Here is a 20,111-nt window from a genome sequence, read left to right as displayed (position 1 = left end):
ATTATATAGATAACTTACAAAGATACATTGACAGTAAACAGTAAAAAACAAAAAGCATTTTATATTTTTTTAAATGGCACCTATTAAAGACAGTCAAAATTTGAGACATGATTGCATAATCCTTTAAAAGTTCACGAATAATGAGTTTTAAGGCACTTTAAAAATTCTTTGTTTTTTTTTTAACTACCACTTGTAAAAGTGTCTCAAAGCCTTCCCACAGAGGAAAGGAATGATTAGTGTTGGCACCAGAGAATCCTACTTGCAAACATATAGGAAGGTATCGTTTCAGGGGACATGCTTTGGCGAGCCAGCTGCCTTCTTGCTTTCCAGCCTTTTGTGGCTAAATGTCAGTACAGTCAACACAGGATGGGCCTGGCTTAGGAGGTTCTGGAAAAAGTGCTTTGTATCCTGGATGAGACATCTCACAGCTGGGAGGGCAGAAGTCCATTCCCACTTGGCTTGTAAAGGACAGTAGCAGCCGTGGGGTTACTCAGTGAACAGCTACTTGCCCTACTGCAGTTCTGCAAAAGCATCCTATGATACAGAAATAGGGGAAGCTGGATATGAGGTCATGCTAAAAACGGAGTAGTGTTTGTGACTGTGACAAGCTCACAGAATTGATATCTGGTCTTTTTCTTTAGCAAGTCAGCCAGCCATAAAGGTGTTGGCCTCTGTTGGCCTCCTGACCTATTCAAGTGCTTCAAGTTCCTAGCTCTGCCTTTTGCTCAGAAGTCAGTACATGGGAGAGTTCATTGTTGACATAGATGAGACGACAAGGCCAGGAGCCATTACCAGGCTATCTCGTAAACAAAAACTATATATCCACAATGATTTTCTCAGGCCAACATGGCAAGATGGTATTGCAAGAACCAAGTCATCACTCGCTTCTGCTGGCCTGGTACTGTGGATAGTGCCCTGAGTGTTGGAAAGGTGGGTAGCCTCCGAAGCTGGGTGAGACACGCTTTGCCCTGGTCCACTAGCCTCCACATTCCATGCTTTTACTTCAGTGCTCTTGAGATAAGGCCTAAGAACCACCCTGTTGCCAGGGGAAGTCTGGCATGGTCTAATAACTGTTACCAAGAATAAAAAGTGCTTTTGCAAGAGGGACCGGTTAGAAGAGGGAGGTATTAGGATTTTTTTTTTTTTTTAAACTCAAATCCATCTGCCATCCAGGGCACAATTTGGTCCGTGGGATACTGAGAGGAGGCTCCCTGCCTCCCGGAAGCAATTAACCATTCTTTTTGGCTTGGGCAGTGTCAAAGAGCCGAGCTGCCTTCTTACACAGTAGAGAGAACCAGTAGAGCTGGGGAGCGAGGAGGAAGATGTTGGCCACATTGCAGTGGAAAGGGATATTGAATGGTACTTGAAACAAGCTTAGTCCTATTTGTTGGCCATAGGACCAGTACATGAAAGGGAAAAGAAGGATCCGACAGACAAGGAAAGTGACCAGTGTGAGGACTCCGTTGACCTTGTAGAGAAGGGTATGCTGCTGCTTGTGCTATAAGAAGAGGAGAATGCAAGGTCATTAGAAGGATGGGGCATCAGGGAACAATTATCTCAAAGTGTCACAATGGTAAAGTCTATGTATGAATCACACTCACATGTGACACTGGCTGTCACATTTCTTGACACCTAGATATGCACCTACTTTTCTGGTACCTCCATAAGTGATTACAAGGCATTGTTGGATTTCTACACACATGTGGTCTCAGTTTTTCCAACAGTGATGTAGAATTTGGCCTACGCCAACTACCCGCTGGAACAACAGATTACAGAAGCTCTGGGACTAGAAGAAAAAACACACAAAACCTGGGTTTCCTCCCCACTGACTTAAATGGCCAACTGACCTTTAAATCCACATAAGGGTTTTCGTTTTTTGTTGTTATTGTTGTTGGTCGTAGGACTTGAACTCTGGGCCTGGGTGTTGTCCCTGAGCTCTGACCTCCTCAGTTCAAGGCTACCACCCTACCCCTTGAGCCACAACACCACTTCCAGTTTTCTGGTAGTTAACCAAAGTTAACTACCAGAGTCTCACAGACTTTAGTGCCCAGGCTTGCTTTGAACCACCATCCTCGGAACTCAGCCTCCTCAGTAGCTAGGATTACAGATGTGAGCTACCGCGCCTGGCTCATGGAAGGGCTTTCTATTCTCATTCTAGAATTAGAGAATTCTTCCAAACCCCATAATCTCTAAGGGAAAAATCTAGTCTATTCCCTCCTTCCCCCTTTTGCCACTTCATGGATACATGCCTGAATCAGAATTCTGCCCAGTGATACAAATGGAGTGCTCAGTTCTGCTGTGAAGATGCAGCCGACAAAGAAGTCCCCAAGGTCCCCCCGGAGCTTCTGCAGATGAGAAGATGGAAAACAACAAAAGAAGAGAAAAAGTTAATTTACTATAGCTTTCTTCTGTGCTGGTACTGGGGCATGAACTCAGGGCTGCTGCTCTATGACTTGAACAGTATCTCTACTTTTTGTTGGTTAATTTGAGATAAAAGTCTCCCAAATGTGTCTATCCAGGCTGGCTTCAAACTGAGATCCTCAAATCTCAGCTTTCTGAGCAATTAGGATTACAGGCATGAGCCACTGGCATCCAGCTAGAAAAAAGGTAAAGAAGACTGAATGAGGCCGGGAGTTTGGCCTAGTAGTTAAAGTGCTTGCCTAGCATGCATGAAGACCCGGGTTCGATTCCTCAGTACCACATATATAGAAAAAAGCCGGAAGTGGTGCTGAGGCTCAAGTGGTAGAGCTCTAACCTTGAGAAAGTCCAAGGACAGTGCTCAGGCCCTGAGCTCAAGCCCATGACTGGCAAAAAAAAAAAAAAAACTAATAGAAAACATTTGATAAAAAAAAAAAAAAAGAAGACTGAATGAGGTCTACCTCTCCTTTTTTCTTTTCAAGAAAGCAATCTGGATAATAGAACACCTTTTCTGTCACTCAGTACTACTGAGTGAGGTAAGCCAAGAGTCCTGATTTCTTCGACACCACAGGGCTTTGAACCATGATCCTCAGATCTCAGTCTCCTGAGTAGCTAGGATTACAGGCGTGAGCCACTATGCCCGGCGGGAGAGTTGCTCTTCACTTGTAAGGAAAGGCCAAGATATCCAGATCAACAGAAGAAAATGAGTGACCAAGACTGCTAACTTATGAGGCCATACCTGTGCAACTGGCACCAAGATTAACAGAATTACTACATGGTGAGTGATCATGAGGCGGTTTTGACTCAGGAAGTTTCGAAAAATGAGGGTGTATCTGAGGTTCTGGTCGCTGGTTCGGCACCACTCACAAAAGTACATGGCCCAAATGTCATAAACCATGTATGGAATCACAAACCAGACATATTCTCGGGCAAGCCAGTGCCTGAAAGAAAGCATAGGAATGATCTATGAAATAATTACAGACATGACTTATAAATGTTCAAAGCCAATCCCTTCTCAAACATGTTCCCTCAAATGTTGTAGTTAATCAGTTTGTGTCCCCAAATATTTTCCCAATGAAGACACTGAGAATGATAAGCAAAGTGGACAACTTTATCTAAATTACAAGGCTAATTCATGTGTGTCAAAGGCAGAAAGCAGGAAGTCACTGTTCCTGTATGTTTAAGTAGTTGCTGTGACAATTTTACCTTAACACATTTTTAGCATTTTGTAATATAAAATGACTTAGATGGAGATAAGTTTATAAACCAACTGCCCCTCCAAGAAGTTCATTAGGTGTTCCAATACAAATCCAATCATTCCAGTTTAGCTCTCCAATTGCTCAACATTTGGGAGTTTACTAACTAAACTCCTGAATGGATGTGTTTTCTTTTTCTGCATCTGCACACAACCCCACTCCAGGTAGTTTCTGAGAAGCAGGCCTGGCCACTTTCTTCACATATTGCAGCTAATCTCAATTCCTTTTGTTAAGAAAGGTATTTCTGTAAATGAACTTGAAGTTCAAGGATCACATTATAGCAATTAGATATAAGGAGATTGCCTAGGACAAGAGTTGGCAATTGCCAATGCAATGGAATCAATATTTGCTGAATCAAAATGATCAATTATTGATTGACCTAGACTATCTTAGAAAATCTATGAGGATAACACAACATCCTTCCCAACCATAAACAGCTTTTGTAAACAAACAGCTAAATTGGTGGGTGAGATGACTCATGCCTATAATCCTAGCTACTCAGAAGGCTGAGATCTGAGGATTGAGGTTCGAAGCCAGCCCGGGCACAAAAGGAACTGATTCTTACCTCCAATTAACCTCTAGAAAACGGAAGGTGGGGCTTGGCTCAAGGGTAGGGTGGTAGCCTTGAGCTGGAGCTCAGGGACAGCGCCCAGGCCGAGTTCAAGCTCCATAACCCACAAAAAAAAAAGAAACAGCCAAATTGAAATTATATACTATGCTGGGAAGCTTTAGATTCCCTATGTAAACCTACAGTGCTTGTGAAGGGTCCACTTCTCCGGACCCTTTGATGCCGTGGGCATCAAATCTGCACTTTTGGCCTTACGCAGGCAATCTACAAAGGCAGGCCACACTGGAGTATAGTCGGTATCCTGAATGACTCCACCCTCACCATGGCACAACTACATAATAAACAATGAAGAGAGGCAAACAAGTAGCAATGGTTATGAATTAGCCTCATCCCATCTGGGTAAAAAGACACCATACTCATTCTACTGCCCCGTTATGGTCTCAGTTGCTCTCTTAAAGTAAATACAAGTAAACTAACAGCAAAGAGCTATTAAAAGATTGGCTGAAATATACTGGCCTTTCCTCTAGAGTGGAACCTAGGGTTTTACTTTTCTGTATCCAGTACCAATAAAACCTAAAATTAGTTACTCTTGGGTAGAATTTTCCAAAGATTTATTAGTAAGAGATCTAGATTACAGTGTAAACTAGGAATAGTCTGTGACTTAACTTTTTTTTTTCTTTTTTTGCCAGTCCTGGGGCTTGAACTCAGAGTCTGGGCTTCGTTTACTTAAGGTTAGCACTCTACCACTTGAGCCACAGCTCTACTTCTGGCTTTTTTTGTTTATGCAGTGGTACTAAGGAATCGAGCCCAGGGTTCTGCGTGCTAGGCAAGCACTCTATTATTAAGCCATATTCCTAGGACTTAATTTAACTTTCTTGAAGATACTAATCCTTATCGTACTCTCCTGAGAGAGTCATTGTTTGAGTTATAAAAATGATACTAGGGCCGGGAATTTGTCCTAGTGGTAAGAGTGCTTGCCTAGCATGCACAAACACTGGGTTTGATTCCTTGTTACCACACATAGAAAAAAGCTGGAAGTGCTACTATGACTCAAGTGGTAATGTTCTAGCCTTGAGAAAGCCCAAGAACAGTGCTCAAGCCCTGAGTTCAGTCCCCACAACTGGCAAGAAAAAAAAAAAGATATTAAAAGGCTGGAGATATGGCTCAGTGGTAGAGCATTTGCTAAACAAATGTAAAGCCCTGAATTCAAATACCCATACTGCAGAAAAACGGGAAGACTGGGTACTAGCTGGCGGCTCGAGCTTGTAAACATCCTACCTACTCAGGAAGCTAAGATCTCAGGACAGTAGTTTGAAGCCAGCACAGACAGAAAAGTCCGTAAGACACATCTTCAATTAACCAATAAAAAGCCGTAAGTAAGCTGGGTGCTGGTGGCTCACACTTGTAATTCTAGCTACCCAGGAGGCTGAGATCTGAAGATTATGTTTCACAGCCAACTAGGCCAGGAAGGTCTAATCTCCAACAAATACTCAGAAAAAAAAACTGTGTAAATTTTAAGCAAAAACAGTTCAGGGACAGTGCCCAGTCCCAGAGTTCAAGCTCTAGTACTGAAGAAAAAAAGCCAGAACCGGAGGTGTGATTCAAGTGGTAGATTGAAAGCCTTGGGTAGAAAAAGCCAGGCAAGAGCTTGAGGCCCTGGGCCAGTACTGGCACAAACAAAAATCCCTAAAAGTCCTTTTAAATCCTAAAAAGTACTATCAATTAAATATAAATGCTTCAATTGAGAAAACTGCCTAAACTGATGGCTTAAGTGTCTGGAGCCCCAGAAGAAACTGATGAAATCCTTGGCCTTCTACCATGTTCAGCCTAAAATCTGGGGAAATTTATGCACCACACTCTCCCCTGCCATGTAGACATTCTATGTGAAGTATAAAATAAGAAGCACGTAATAGCAAAGCATTCGGTGTGCCATCCCTAGGTGCACTTTGTGCATCTTTGTAGACTCATTCATAAGCAAAGAGAACAGAAATGTGATGCCTATCACTACTTTACAACCACATGATATCAGATATGAAGATACATGTAGGAAAGAATCTGAAGGTCAAAGTCAGGTTTGCTATGCCACCCCCCCACCCCCGCCAACACACATACACACATATCTCAAGCCACAAAAACACCTAGATTCTGAGGACAAAAACCACCAGGACGTTATGACCTGTAAGTTAGCTGTATCTGAACATCTTGTCCTGAAATTCTGTGCGGAATTCTGTCACTATTTATCTTCATTTGTCTTAGCAGAGGCTGGTCCCAAGTTTGATCTTACATACTGCATAGTGAGAGAGCTCATGGCAGCATCAGAAAGTGCTCAGTTAAAATAAAACTCATGAAAAAAATAATAAAAAATAAATAAAACTCATGGGGGGCACTGGTGACTTGTCCCTATAATCCCAGCTACTCGGGAGGCTGAGATTTGAGGATCTTGGTTCAAAGCCAGCATGGGTAAGAAAGTCAATGACATTTTTTTTTTCTTTTGCCCAGTCCTGGGCTTGAGCTCAGGGCCTGAGCACTGTCCTTGGACTTTCTCAAGGCTACAGCTCTACCACTTGAGCCTCAGCACTACTCCGGCTTCTTTGTATGTATGTGGTACCGAGGAATTGAACCCTGGCCCTTGTGCATGCTAGGCAAGCACTCTATCACTAGGCCAAACTCCCAGCCCATCAATGACATTCTTATCTCCAATTAACCACCAAAAATCCAGAAGTGGAGCTGTGGTTCAAGTGGTAGAGCACTAGCTCTGAGCAGAAAAGCTCAGGGACAGTACTCAGTCCCTGAGTTCAAGCCCCGGGACAGGCACATGTATGTGCGCACATGCACACACACACAAACACACACAATACTTGGGACTGAGAAGTGGCTCACATTATGGAGCACGGGGCCCAGTGATCAGTCCCTAATACTGCATGAATAAATAAATAAATGAAAATTGAGCCCAGCCATGTAAATACTGTTGGCCTTTGGTTTATGCAATCAGGGTCACTTAGCCTATTTTCTCTTGAGCCTCATAGTTATAAGACAGATTTACAAAGACATAAGCATGTAGATGGAGACAGGCACCCTACTCAGGCTCTCCTCGTTCCTATCATAACTGGCGAGAAACGGGACATGGCAGAAACGGCATCAGAGAAGAAGAGTTCAGAAAGGCTGCTCAACTTTTTCTGCCGTCTACTTGCTTTCCACTTAACTGGGAGGTAAGAGTAGTTCAAGTAGGATCAGGGAAAGGGGGATAAAGTGGTTCCTATGAAAGCAGGCTGGGCTCCTGCTATAATTACACTATATCTCTGCTAATGAATATTCAACTGATAACATTACAAGAAGCAAAACCCCTACTCCTTCTAGTAAATAAAATTTCACACTTATAAAGAACCTGGAGTCATGTGCCAGTGGTTCACTAAAGTAACTAGCGACTCAGGAGGCTGAGTGAGATGTGAGGCTAGAGCCAGCCCAGGCAGGAAAATCCATGAGCCTCTTATCTATAACTATCAAAAAGCTGAAAGTGGAGCTGTGGTTCAAGTGGTAGAACACAAACCACAATTTAAAAAAAAAAAAAAAGCTAAAACCCAAGTGTCCCTCTTCCTACCTCTCTGCACTACCACCCTAAGGCAGACCCACAGGCCTGCTCTCCAACACCTCTTCACTATCTCCTGATCTGGCGGTGCTGAAAGCAACAAGAGACAAAGGAAACCCCTGCTGAGGATGCCTAAGTTTTTCCCCGTGGATCAGCCATCTACCTAACAACTCGAAGGACCTAGAACCAGTGCGCCACTGACATGCGAACCCTTCCCAAAAGCCCTGTTATCAGTACTTCTTTCACCAGAGATGGGATGTTACCTGTCTGAGATCACGTTGCTGCAGGAGCGGATGATAAGGATCCCTGACCCGGTGGCCAGCACAGCCTGCACTGAGGAAACCACCCTAATGTGGGCAAAGAAAGGAAAGAGGGCGCTCAGTCCACTCCTGCGGGCAGCACAAAGCCCAACATAACCTGACTCCATCCCGGACCGAGGAAAAGTGAGTGGGGAGGCTGCCCCGCCCCGACCCCAGAGCAGCCGGCACAAGCTGGGTGCTGGCTCGGGAAGATGCACACGCCCTTTCCTCCCCAACCTGCCTCTCCCGCCCTCCTCCCCCCACCCCGCCCCGTCCCTCCACGCAGAGGGTCTCTGGGAAGCTCTGGCCAGCGCGGCCGAGAGGGGCTGGGAGGCCAGGGAGGCCCTCGCTTCCTGCCGCCCCCCTTTTCCGCCCTCAGCCCAGCGCAGGCCCGGGCGCTGGGCGGTCGCGCGCGCGCAGGGCCGGGCGGAGACGGCGGCGCTTGGCCCCGGGCGGGAGCGCAGCCGCGCGCGGTACCTGGTACCGATCATCACGCAGTCGGAGAAGGTCCATTCGGGCCGCGAGCGGCGCAGCGCCCAGGTGCTGAGCGCGAAGAGCCCCGGGAAGAGGAGCGAGCCCGAGGCCAGCGTCAGCAGCATGGGTGCTCGGGGTCCGGGCGCCTCGCTCGGCGCCGCTCGGCGTGGCTCAGGTCTGCTCCGCACCGCGCGGCGACGGGCGACGGGCGCGGCCCGCCCGTCCTTATTTCTAACCTCCGCCCCGCCCCGGCCCGGCTCGCAGCGACTCCGGCACCGCCGGGCCCTGGCCGCCCGCCCGCGGCTCCCCCGCGTGACCAGGCGCGCCCGCCGCGATAGGCGCGGGCTGGCCGGTCGGGGCGGGGTCTCGCCACCGCCGCCCCTGGCTCCGAGGGCTCCCCGGCTTCCCCGGCCGGGTCCGCCCGGGTCGGTGGGTGCTGCGCGTAGGCCGCCGGTGGCGCTGGGTCGAAGCTGAAGCGGGAGGGCCGGGGGCTCCCGAGACTTCTGTTCCGTCACCGCGGACGCCTCCCCTCTGCCACGCCCCGGACGAAGGGGGCTGCTGGCCGGGGCCGGGGCTCGAGAAAGCCCGGGGCGCTCGGTCCGGAGCCCTACCGCTTAGGTGGGGCGCTCAGGGCGGACCGGCGTCTCGCGGGGCATCTGGTCGTGGGCAGGGAGGGAGGGGACAGGTGGGCTTGTGCTGGCCGCCCTTCTGGCCCTGTCTGCCCATCGTATTGCTTCCTCAGGGAGTCCTCAGGAAGTGGCCTTTCTGCCTATCCAAGATGCCTCCTCCACGCCCACCAACTGCTGCAGTCTCTCCAGAAAGCGCGAGCTCTGCCCAGATTCCAGCAGTGCTCCCTCCGTACTGTGAGCTCCTTACCAGAAACCACCAAGCGTCTCAGTAACGGCCTTGTTGACAGGTTCTCAGGCCAGATTCCCTAAACTTGAACGAATTGGAATCTACTTCATTTCCACTTAGCACCGATCACATGGGCCAGTACAGTCATTTCAGTCTGCCTGATTTCTCTCTTGGTTAGTATCTTCCTCACCTAAAGAAAGTGGAGACAAAATGTGAGTCATGTATACCCACTACCACCAAAAGGTACTGTTCTCTTCCCATCACCAGCACGCAAAAAGCTGCCCCAAGTCTCACTTTGAAGGCTTTGTTTGGAGCAGCTGGACTCAGCTTCTGCAGGCCTGTATTCCCTCATTTGTGAATTGAGAAGGAGGCTGGATGACAAACTCTTTGAGGCTCTTCCACCTTTAAATTGTACCGTTCTACAAATAAAATAGCACATGATTTCATTTGATGCCAGTATAGAACTGGTACCATGACAGCTACTGGTATAAGAGATAGAGTGAACATAGCTTTTGTTTCAATTTGTATTTAATTATTTCTGAGAATGTTTCTGAAGTTCAAAAGATAATTTTCCTTTATTATCGTAATTATTATTAATTAGGCTGTGATCTTTTGGGGGGGGTGAAGACAGCTTTTCAACATCTTCCTACATGTTAACATAGGGACTTAGCCAACATTAATGTAGCAGAAAGCCAAAGAAAGTCTGAAATTTCATCTATCTGGGGCAACATTTCTAACTCTCCACTTCAAGCTAACATACCTGATGAAATGAGAGGCATGCCCCTTTGGACTAGATAGGAGACTTGCTGTGTTTTCACATTTGCAGTGGACAAACGATTGCTACCCATAGTAGACTTGCCAGTCTCCTGGAAAAGCAAATTTTCCTGCATTCCTCTCCCTATTCCCTACCCAGGGATCCTGGTCACCCCAGTCTTGGGCTTTTCCAGTGTGACAAATGGTTACAAGTCCTCCCTCACTTCCAAAGCACGGAGATCAGCAGCACACAACACAATAATTTCAAGTGGTGGGAAACCAACCAATCTTCTCCACTAGAATACAGCTCTTAAGATGTCTTTTATGAAATGAAAACAATGGAATATATTTCATGTATAGAAATAGCAAGTACGATCAATTCCCAACATGATAATCAATGAAGTCACCAGATTATTTAGGTTGACTCACCATAAAGTCGACAAGTATAAATCTGAATCTTGGCTTTTCAAGTAATCAAATCCCTGTGGGCAAATGATAAAGTCAAAGCACTAAACCCTAAGGGGGCAGAGTAGTACCACACATTAAAATTGTTTCTACATATCCCTCAAAAGTATTTCCCCCGTACTGGATATCTAGTCTGAATATATTAGGTACCCTCTTCACGACTGAGTTATTACCCCCAACCCCTTTAAAGCCGGAAATCAAATGTTTCTTCCTCTAAGAAGGTTGCTATGTCTCTTCAGTGTAGATTTATAAATTCATGTCCTAATCTGTCTTTGCATTTGAGTAGTGAGCATGTTGGGTTTTATTCATATATGTTTCCCCACCAAACTTAGCTTTATTTGTTGGCGTTTCCCCCACATACCCCTCCCCCCAAGTCAGAGTGTTGTTATGTAGCCCAGGCCAGCCTGGAACTTCTGCCTCAGTCTCCCAGGTACTGGGATTTACACAGGTGTGCACCACCATACCTGACAAATGAGTCCTTTGAAACAAAAAGTGTGTCTTTGCATTCATATCCCAATTAGATCGGACAATATTTCAATCTAAGAATTTTCTTTTGTTTTGTTTCATTGGTCATGGGGCTTGAATGCTGGGCCTGGACGCTGTCCCTGAGCTGTTCAGTTCAAGGCTACCCTACCACATAGAGCCACATTGCTATTTCCAGTTTTCTGGTGGTTAATTGGAGGAAAGAGTCTCCTGGACTTCCATGCCTAGGCTGGCTTTGAACTGTGATCCTCATATCTCAGCCTCCTGAGTAACTAGGATTATAGGCATGAGCCAACAGCACCTGGTTCGATTAGTATTTTTTTTTTCCAGTTCTGGGCCTTGAGCTCAGGGCCTGCGCACTGTCCTTGAACTTTCTCAAGGCTAGACCTCTACCACTAAGCCACAACACCACTTCCGGCTTTTTTTCTGTGTACATGGTACTGAGGAATCGAACCTGGGTCTTTGTGCATGCTAGGCAAGCACTCTACCACTAGGCCAAACTCCTGGCCCCAAAGATATTTTTTGTCCGTTGTGGGACTTGAACTCTGGGCCTGGGCACTGTCCCTGAGCTCTTCAGCCACACCCCTTGAGCCACAGAGCCACTTCCTCAATAAATATTTTTAATGTAATGTTTCTTGAGAACCTACCATATACTAGACACTATTATCACTTTACATGTATCCTCACAAATTTGTTATCCTCTGTGTGTGTGTGTGTGAAAGAGAGAGAGACAGACAGACAGACAGACAGATAGACAGACAGAAAGTGTGCAGGAGAGCATGAAATGAGATCCATATCAGAAAAACTAAAATATTGCCTAAGTTGGTGGTGGCAGAGTGGAATTTGAACTCAATAGTACTTGGATATGCTTAATGATTATATTGTCCTCACACTCAATAAGCAGAACAAGAATCTTTCAGAATGTAGTTTCAGATTAATTAACTAGCTGTTTATTGCAAGTATAAATGTGTGGGTTGGAGGGTATATTCTCTGATGCTATTATTAACACCACTGTAACTGTACATTGTTTCAGAGCATTTCAGTGATCTTGGTTTTCAAATAATGGTAAGGTAGACTGCACTTCAGTTTGCAGATGAAGAAACCTTAGTGCAGAGGGCAGCCACTTGCCAACAGTAGCTGATCAGGTTCAAGTTAGAACTGGGGTCTCTTGAGTCACTTTGCAGGGTGATTTCACTGCAGCCACAAATTGGAATTTAAGGAGTTTAAATGTGTTGCTTATGTGCTTAGACCATGAGTCCAAGCCTCAGGATTGGCAAAAAAAAAAAAAAAGAAAAAAAAAGCTGGGTGTTATGGCTCACACCTATAATCCTAGCTACTCAGGAGGCTAAGATCTAAGGATCAAGGTTTGAAGCCAGCTCAGGCACAAAAGGACCTGAGACTTATCTCCAAGTAGGGCTTGGCTCAGGGGTTGGGTGGTAGCCTTGAGCTGAAGAGCTCAGGGACATTGCCCAGGCCGAGTTCAAGCACCATGACCCCCCCACACATACACACACAAAGTCCTAAAAATGAAAATGAAGCCAGGTACCTCTCACATCTGTAATCCTAGATACTCAGGAGGCTGAGATCTGAGGATCAAGGTTCAAAGCCAGCCTGGGCACTAAAGAATGTGAGACTTTTATCTCCAATTAACGACCAGAAAACCGAAAGTGGTGCTGTGGCTCCAGGGGTAGGGCAGTAGCCTTGAGCTTAAGAGTTCAGGAACAATGCCCAGGTCCAGAGTTAAGCCCCATGATTGACAGACAGTTAAAAGAGACAAAGTGGGAAAGATGATAAACAAGAAACACGGAGAGAAAAATGTAACATAGGAAGATGTTCCATTACAAGAGAACTAGATGTAGTCCATGGAAAAGAAAAGACCAAGACCCACCATGAGTCACAATAGAGATAGAGATTCAGATCAGAGATTGGTATTCGTGACAGATGAACAAGAGGAACAGGCTGGCAGGAGAAGGAAAAATGAGTTGAGGCATATAAATCAGATACTGAGAATGAAAGCCATTCATGGAACACCATTCCATTTAGGCTGGCACCAACAAAAGCCACTGCATTTGAAGAAACATGGCACAAATAAGGAAGTAACTTGCCTCTGAGGCTAAGGTGTGGCCAGGAAGTTAATCTTCCTCTTAATTTCTCCTTCATTTAGCACTCATTATAAGCACTTGATCAGTCCTGTGCTGATAGGTATGTGTGTGTCTCCTCACATGGTAAGGATTGTTTGGGAGTCATGGCAGACAGCATTGAGATAGGAATCAAAGATGCTAAGTTCACCTCAGAGAACCTGAGTTCCTGTCCTGGCTTTACTACCCATAAGCTGTGTAACATAGAGAGGCCAAGTGGGATTCCACCATAAAATGGGGGTTTCTCCACCTGCCCTCACAGAGTTGGTGGAAGAGTTAAGCAATATAATATTTTCAACAATCCGTTACATTGTACAAGCAAAAGATTATCATTATCTTGGGCACCTGCAATAGGTATTTGCTGTTAAGATTCGTCAGTAATTGTTATGATTTGGATATGATATGTCCCTAAAAACCTCATGCATTAAAATGGCAAGAGGCAAGGACTCTGGGGAGGCAATTCGATCTTGAGGGTCTGTCCTTAATGGACTAAAGGGAAGTGGTGGAAACTTTAGGAGGTGGGGCCTAGTTGCAAATAGGTCACTGGAGGACTATCTTAGAAGTGTACTTTGTTTTGTTTTCTTTTGTTTTTAGGGTGCTGGTCATGAGGCTTGAACTCAGAGCCTGGATGCTGTCCCTGATTTGCACTTCTGGCTTTCTTTATTTTCTTTTTGGTAGTTAATTGGAGATAAGAGTCTTACAGACTTTTCTACCTGGGATGGCTTTGAACTGTGATCCTTAGATCTCAGCCTCCTGAGTAGCTAGAATTGCAGGCATGGGCCACTGGTATTCAGCTCGAGATATATGTTTTATCCCTGGCCCCTGACTCTCTCCCTCTCTTCTCTTTCCTGGCTGCCATGAGGTGAACAGTTTTTCTAACTAGTGCTTCCTGACATGACATCGTACCTCACCAAAGGCCTAAAGGCAATGATAGCAAATGACCACAATCTGAAACCATGAACCAAAACACCTGATTTTCTAGGTATTGTATCACAACAAAGGAAAGCAGACTACTACAAAAGCATGTATTGGACTAAGTAAAAAACTGGCTGCCATTAACCATCTCCAGGCTATAGATTACCCAACTTCCTACTGGACTATCAGTAAAAGCAAACTGTGAGTCTAGATGCATGGCCCCACCCCAACCACATGGTTTCTGCAAACAGTGACCACCAGCTGCACACTACGGGAAAGTCTTTGCTCTTGTACACAATGAAAATAATTCTGTCAATAAAAATCATAACTTACATAAAGGATTGATTATATAGAGCTTGCCTTTGTGTGCTGCTTTATACTTTTCAAAGCACTTTCATGCACACATTTCTTCTATGATAAATGCAAAATTAGCTTATTTACAGATAATCATGTATCTAAAAGCAAGCATTTCTAAATCCAGGTTTAGAAAATATCCAAGGACAGTAAGCCCTTAGGGAAACTACGTTTATAATGTGCTAGAGGAACCAGGAAATTCCAATGAATAAACTCAGCTGCCTTTCTTATCAGATCAGTAATTGTTGGTTTTCATGTCCCATAGGTAATTTCATAAACAATTTACTTATTCAAGTCAGAGAACTTTTTTTTTTGCTTGAACTCAGGGCCTGGGCACTGTCTCTAAACTTTTTTGCTCAAGACTAGTGCTCTACTACTTGAGCCACAGCTCCAGATCTGGCTTTGTGGTAGTTAATTGAAGGTTAGAGTCTCATGGAGTTTCCTGCCATGACTGGTGAACCTTTAAACCTTGATCCTCAGATCTCAGCCTCCTGAGTAGCTAGGATTACAGATGTGAGCTACAAACACCCAGCTTGGTATTTCATTTCTAAATATTTTCAATTTAGTTAAAATTTCACAAATTTCACTTTTAATAAATCATAAGTAGTCTGACACTTGAATGATTATACTTTATCTTTCAATGAGGAAAGATATTCCCATTAATTACAAAATTTGTGTGTGTATGTGTGTGTGTCCATGCTTTCAGCCTCCTGAATAGCTACAATTACAAGCTTGAGCCACAAGCACTCAGCTTTTATGATTATATGTGTGTACACATCCTTGGGCTTCAACACTTTTGGGGTTTTGTTGTTGTTGTTGTTTTGCCAGTCCTGGGCTTGAGCTCAGGGCCTGAGCACTGTCCCTGGATTTTCTCAAGGCTAGAGCTCTACCACTTGAGCCTCAGCACCACTTCCGGCTTTTTTGTATGTATGTGGTACCAAGGAATCGAACCTGGGTCTTCGTGCATGCTAGGCAAGCACTTTAACCACTAGGTCAAACTCCTGGCCAACACTTTTTGTTTTAAAGGCTCAGTTTGTCAGCCCTCTACCTCTTGAGCCACAGCTCCAATTCTGGCCTTTTGGTGATTAACTGGAGGTGAGTTTCACATGGGCTTTTCTGCCCAAGCTGACTTTGAACTACAATCCTCAGATCTCAGCCTCTTGAGTAGTTAGGATTACAGGCATGAGTCACTAGCACTTGGCTAGTTGGGTTTTTTTTTTTGGGGGGGGGGTCTTTTGAGACAAGGTTCCACCTTGTAGTCCAGGCTGGCCTCAAGTTCTCCACCCTGTGCTGCCTCAGATTCTTCAGTTTTGGGATTACAGATATATGACACCACACCTGCCTGGTTTCTATATTTGTTCATAAACCAATATAGACAAAGCCTCCTTCTCTTCTGCTAACTCTAACCTTGAAAATAGAGTTCTGTCCCTACTAGCACTGTTTCTTACTATCTATAGAAACCCAGCTATTTAAATATTTTTTCTTTGTACAGGTTGTACCCCATTAATTTGTTTAGTAAATAGTATATTTATTTAGGCACTTGGTATTTATTTCAGAAATGAAAAAAAGACATTCTTTGTAAAACTTAAGTCTATAATGGTTTTAACTAAGCACAGCTAATTTAAACTCTTCAGAGTTATTTCTCAATGAGTGGTAAGTAAAACCCAAATGGAGAGGAAGGAAAATCAATACAACAAAAGCTGATTCTTTATAAAAAGACTTAAAAGTCTTATTTGGGGAGGAATTTTCATTATAAATAATAATATAAAAAATAATATAGACCTCAGCCCCAAGCTCACAATTATGTGTCAGCTAAATATCACTACCTATTTCTTTTCTTTTGCCAGTCCTGGGGCTTGAATTCAAGGCCTGGGCACTCTTCTTGGACACTTTTTGCTCAAGGCTATTGCTCTGCCACTTGAGCCACAGGGCTACTTCCAGATTTTTCTGTGTACGTGTTAACCAAGGAATCGAACCTAGGGCTTTGTGCATGCTAGGCAATCACTCTGCTACTAGGCCACGATCCCAGCCCCCACCACCTATTTCTAATGGACCTCATAAACTCTCAATTGTCAGCCTAAAGACTGGAAAACTGGTCAGTTGTGAGCCAGGCTGAAATTCTTTTATTTATTTTTTTCTTTTGGCCAATCCTAGAGCTTGAACTCAGGGACTAGGCACTGTCCCTGAGTCTCTGTGTGCTCAAGGCTAGTGTTCTCACTTGAGTCACGGTACCATTTCTGGCTTTTCTTTTTATCTGGTACTAAGGAATCAATCCCAGGGCTCCATGCATGCTAGGCAAGCAGTGTAACACTAAGCCACATTCCCAGCCCCACGGCTGAAATTCTTATACCCTAAAGAGGTTGAGGAAAGTTCCATATTCCCAGACAACATGCAGGAACTGCCTGCTGGAGGTCTTAGAAGAACTTGGAAGGCTTTAAGTAATACTGATGTTAGGTGAAGGACAGGCACATTCCATAATGATATGTTGTCTTCATTTATGTTAAGTTCACTGTTTCATTGTGCAGAATTACTTGCTTGGTTGGCTTATGTTTTATGTTACTTTTCTCTATTTAGTTTTGTGCTTGTTCAGTATGCTGCTACTAACACTCTAATATTGTGTCCTGACCAATATAACAGCACATACATAAACTCTGATAAGAAGTGTCAACATTGGAAGGAAAGAGAAAGAGCTATCTTTATTTCCCACCAATAAATCAAAAGTTGAAAAAAATCTACTGAAGCTGGGCTAGGGGGTTCACGCCTGTAATCCTAGCTACTCAGGAGGCTGAAATCTGAGGATCAAGGCTCAAAGCCAATCCGGGCACTAAAGACTGTGGGACTCTTCTCTCCAATTAACCACTAGAAAGTGGGGCTGTGGTTCCAGGGGTAGCGTGGTAGCCTTAAGCTGAAGAGCTCAGGGACAGCACCCAGGCTCAGGACCACCCCTCAAAAAAAAGACAAGTAAACAAAAAAAGTAAATACTTGTAGCATATGGTAAAGCAAGGGTTAATATCTAGAATACAAAGAGATCCTACAAATGATTAAGAAACACAAATGACTCAAGATAATTATTCAAATTATAAAACTGGAAAAACAGAATAAATGTAAAAAGACCAATAAAGCTTTATAACATTTCATTAACTGATAATATCCAATGTATTTAACAATAAAAGACATAAGCACTTTTTATAGGGCTAGGAGAGGATAGTGTCATTAAAAAGTTATAGTATTGGGCCGGGAGTTTGGCCTAGTGGTAGAGTCCTTGCCTAGCATGCACGAAGACCCAGGTTCGATTCCGCGGCACCACATACGTAGAAAAAAAAAAAAGCCAGAAGTGGTGCTGAAGCTCAAGTGGTAGAGCTCTAGCCTTGAGAAAGTCCAAGGACATCCTCAGGCCCTGAGCTTAAGCTCAGGACTGGCAAAAGAATGAAAAACCCAAACAACGACAACAACAAAAGTTATAGTATTTATTGTTTATGACAGCAAAAAATTAGCACCAAGTATCCAGTGATACAGTAATAAAACATTTTGCCATATGTTTAGACTCTGGAACCTTGTATAGATAATTAAAAAAAAACTAGGGCTACGGTGGTGCTTAATGGTAGAGGATAGCAGGCAGTCTAGAACCCTTGGTTCTAGCCCTGGCAGTAAGGGAAAAACAAAAACAAAAACAAAAAACCAACTCCACCAAACTGCTCTCATTGTTGCCTTACGATATTCATGCAGGTGCTTGTCTTGGTGCATAAATAAATGAAGGGAATGGTGACCTGTATTCCCCTCCTCATATGTTCTATGAGTTTTTGCAATAAAAATGATTCATTATTTATTACGTAAGTAGGAGGGGAACATAATAAGAAAGCAAATGGTGCTGATTGTTAAGTCCATGGAATGCTGTGAAACATTACTCAATACTGTGTGTATTGTATGTGTGTAGAACTGCGACTTGAACTTGGGCTTGGAGCTCTTATCATACAGCTGGTGGCTATACTTTCAGATAGGCATTTCACTAGTTAATTGGAAATGGAATCTTGTAGACTTTTTTAGCCTGGGTTGGCTCAAAACCACCATCACCCAGGTCTCATCCTCTTGAGTAATTAGGATTACAGGCATGAGGCACCAGCATCTGCCTGAGTATTTCAAAACACAGTTAAAGGAAAATTTAGGTGACGAAAGGTGTGACATTGAGATTCATTGTACTTACAAACTAATTTATTGAATGGTTATCCTTTTTTTCCCCCCTGGTACTAGTCCTGGAGCATGAATTGAAGCCCTGAGTAGTGTCTCTGAGATTTTGTGTTCAAGGCTACTGCTCTACCACCTAAGCCACAGCTCCACGTCTGGCCTTTTGGTGTTTAATTAGAGAGAAGAGTCTCATGGAGTTTTCTACCTGGGCTGATTTCAAACTGTGATCCTCAGATTTCAGTCTCCTGATAGCCAGGATTACAGTGAGCTACTAGTACTTGGCTTGAGAGCTAATATCTTTAAAAGCAGAACATATAAGTAACATACTTAGTGACATATTGTTTGGAATGTTAAGAGTATCCTTAAGGATTCACTTGGGAAGTAATTGCTTTGATTTGTCCAAGCAATACTGTAACAAGATGTTAGAGATGAAAGAGCAAAGACATTGTCCTTCCCCTTTAGAGAAGTCTGAAAAATAACCTAACATAGAAATATTTAGCTATGAATAGGTACTATGTAAATCCACTGTCGAGTGTTTGTCCATCAAATCATTCACTATCATGTGGTGCAGTAGGTTACTGCATCCACCCTCTAAATGCCGAACTCTTACAAGAACATGTTAAGTGTGCTCAGGCAATAGCAGGAGAAAGAGGAACTGAATAAGCAAAGAGAAGAGGAGTGGAAAATGTGTAACTGGCCCTCAGGAGAAAAGTCCAAGATTTGGGATATAGAAGGTCTGGAAACTAATGATGGTTGAGAAAATGGTCTCTTTCAGCAGTGAATCTCAAGAAGGTATGGACTAGGATAGGAGAAGCTATCACAATTGTGAGTAATGCTGCATTTAGGAATTAAATACATTTTACTTGTTTTCTGGTTTGCCTAAGCTGAAGAAAAAAAATTACCTAGGCAAAAAACTAAAAAACTCCTGGCAGAGAGAGAGAGAGAGAGAGAGAGAGAGAGAGAGAGAGAGAGAGAGAGAGAGAGAGAGAGAGAGAGAGGGAGGGAGGGAGGGAGGGAGGGAGGGAGGGAGGGAGGGAGGGAGGGAGGGAGGGAGGGAGGGAGAAGGAAATTTGCTTATCAGAGATTATATAATTAGAGGATGAGAATCATACTTCTTATCAGAATACTGGGTGTGAGAGGGCTGGTTGTTCATTAGACTATATTTAGCACAAGGTAAAAAAGTTCAGAAACAGTCAAGAAAATAATATCTATTAAATCTCGTGCAATTGGCTTGCAACAGTGTACTTTTCTTGGAGGGATAGAATGTATACAGAATTGTTCAGCTCCTTCAAGGAGTTCAGGCTCAAAATGAACAAAGAAAAAAGAAAAAAAAAGTAAGGACTACTGTGCTAGATCAGAAGTGTG

The 20,111-nt window shown here is 44.0% G+C and overlaps 1 protein-coding gene across 1 annotated transcript; it reads right to left on the bottom strand.

The window, feature by feature from the left end:
• Nucleotides 1-36: 36 nt before the first annotated feature.
• Tlcd3a (TLC domain containing 3A) lies at nucleotides 37-9,044 on the bottom strand. Its single transcript, XM_090350485.1, has 5 exons — nucleotides 8,605-9,044; nucleotides 8,092-8,175; nucleotides 3,158-3,359; nucleotides 2,250-2,345; nucleotides 37-1,498 (listed from the first exon to the last, which is right to left on the bottom strand). The coding sequence occupies exons 1-5, from the start codon at nucleotides 8,724-8,726 to the stop codon at nucleotides 1,229-1,231; spliced, it is 774 nt and encodes a 257-aa protein (XP_090206611.1). The 5' UTR covers nucleotides 8,727-9,044; the 3' UTR covers nucleotides 37-1,228.
• Between the last annotated feature and the right edge of the window lie 11,067 nt (nucleotides 9,045-20,111).

Source organism: Megascapheus bottae, chromosome 17 (genome assembly GCF_031878675.1).
Source record: "Megascapheus bottae isolate mThoBot1 chromosome 17, mThoBot2.hap1, whole genome shotgun sequence".
NCBI lineage: Eukaryota > Metazoa > Chordata > Mammalia > Rodentia > Geomyidae > Megascapheus > Megascapheus bottae.
This window is presented reverse-complemented; position numbering and strand designations above follow the sequence as displayed.

What these genes read in the sequence shown, in the direction of transcription:
- Tlcd3a (XM_090350485.1), bottom strand. Translation starts at nt 8,726, where the DNA reads ATGCTGCTGACGCTGGCCTCGGGCTCGCTCCTCTTCCCGGGGCTCTTC. An exon ending in AGCAACGTGATCTCAGACAG is followed by an intron (nt 3,360 to 8,091) that starts GTAACATCCCAT and finishes GCTTTCTTTCAG; the next exon opens with GCACTGGCTTGCCCGAGAAT. An exon ending in TGGGCAGAATTCTGATTCAG is followed by an intron (nt 1,499 to 2,249) that starts GCATGTATCCAT and finishes CTCTTCTTATAG; the next exon opens with CACAAGCAGCAGCATACCCT.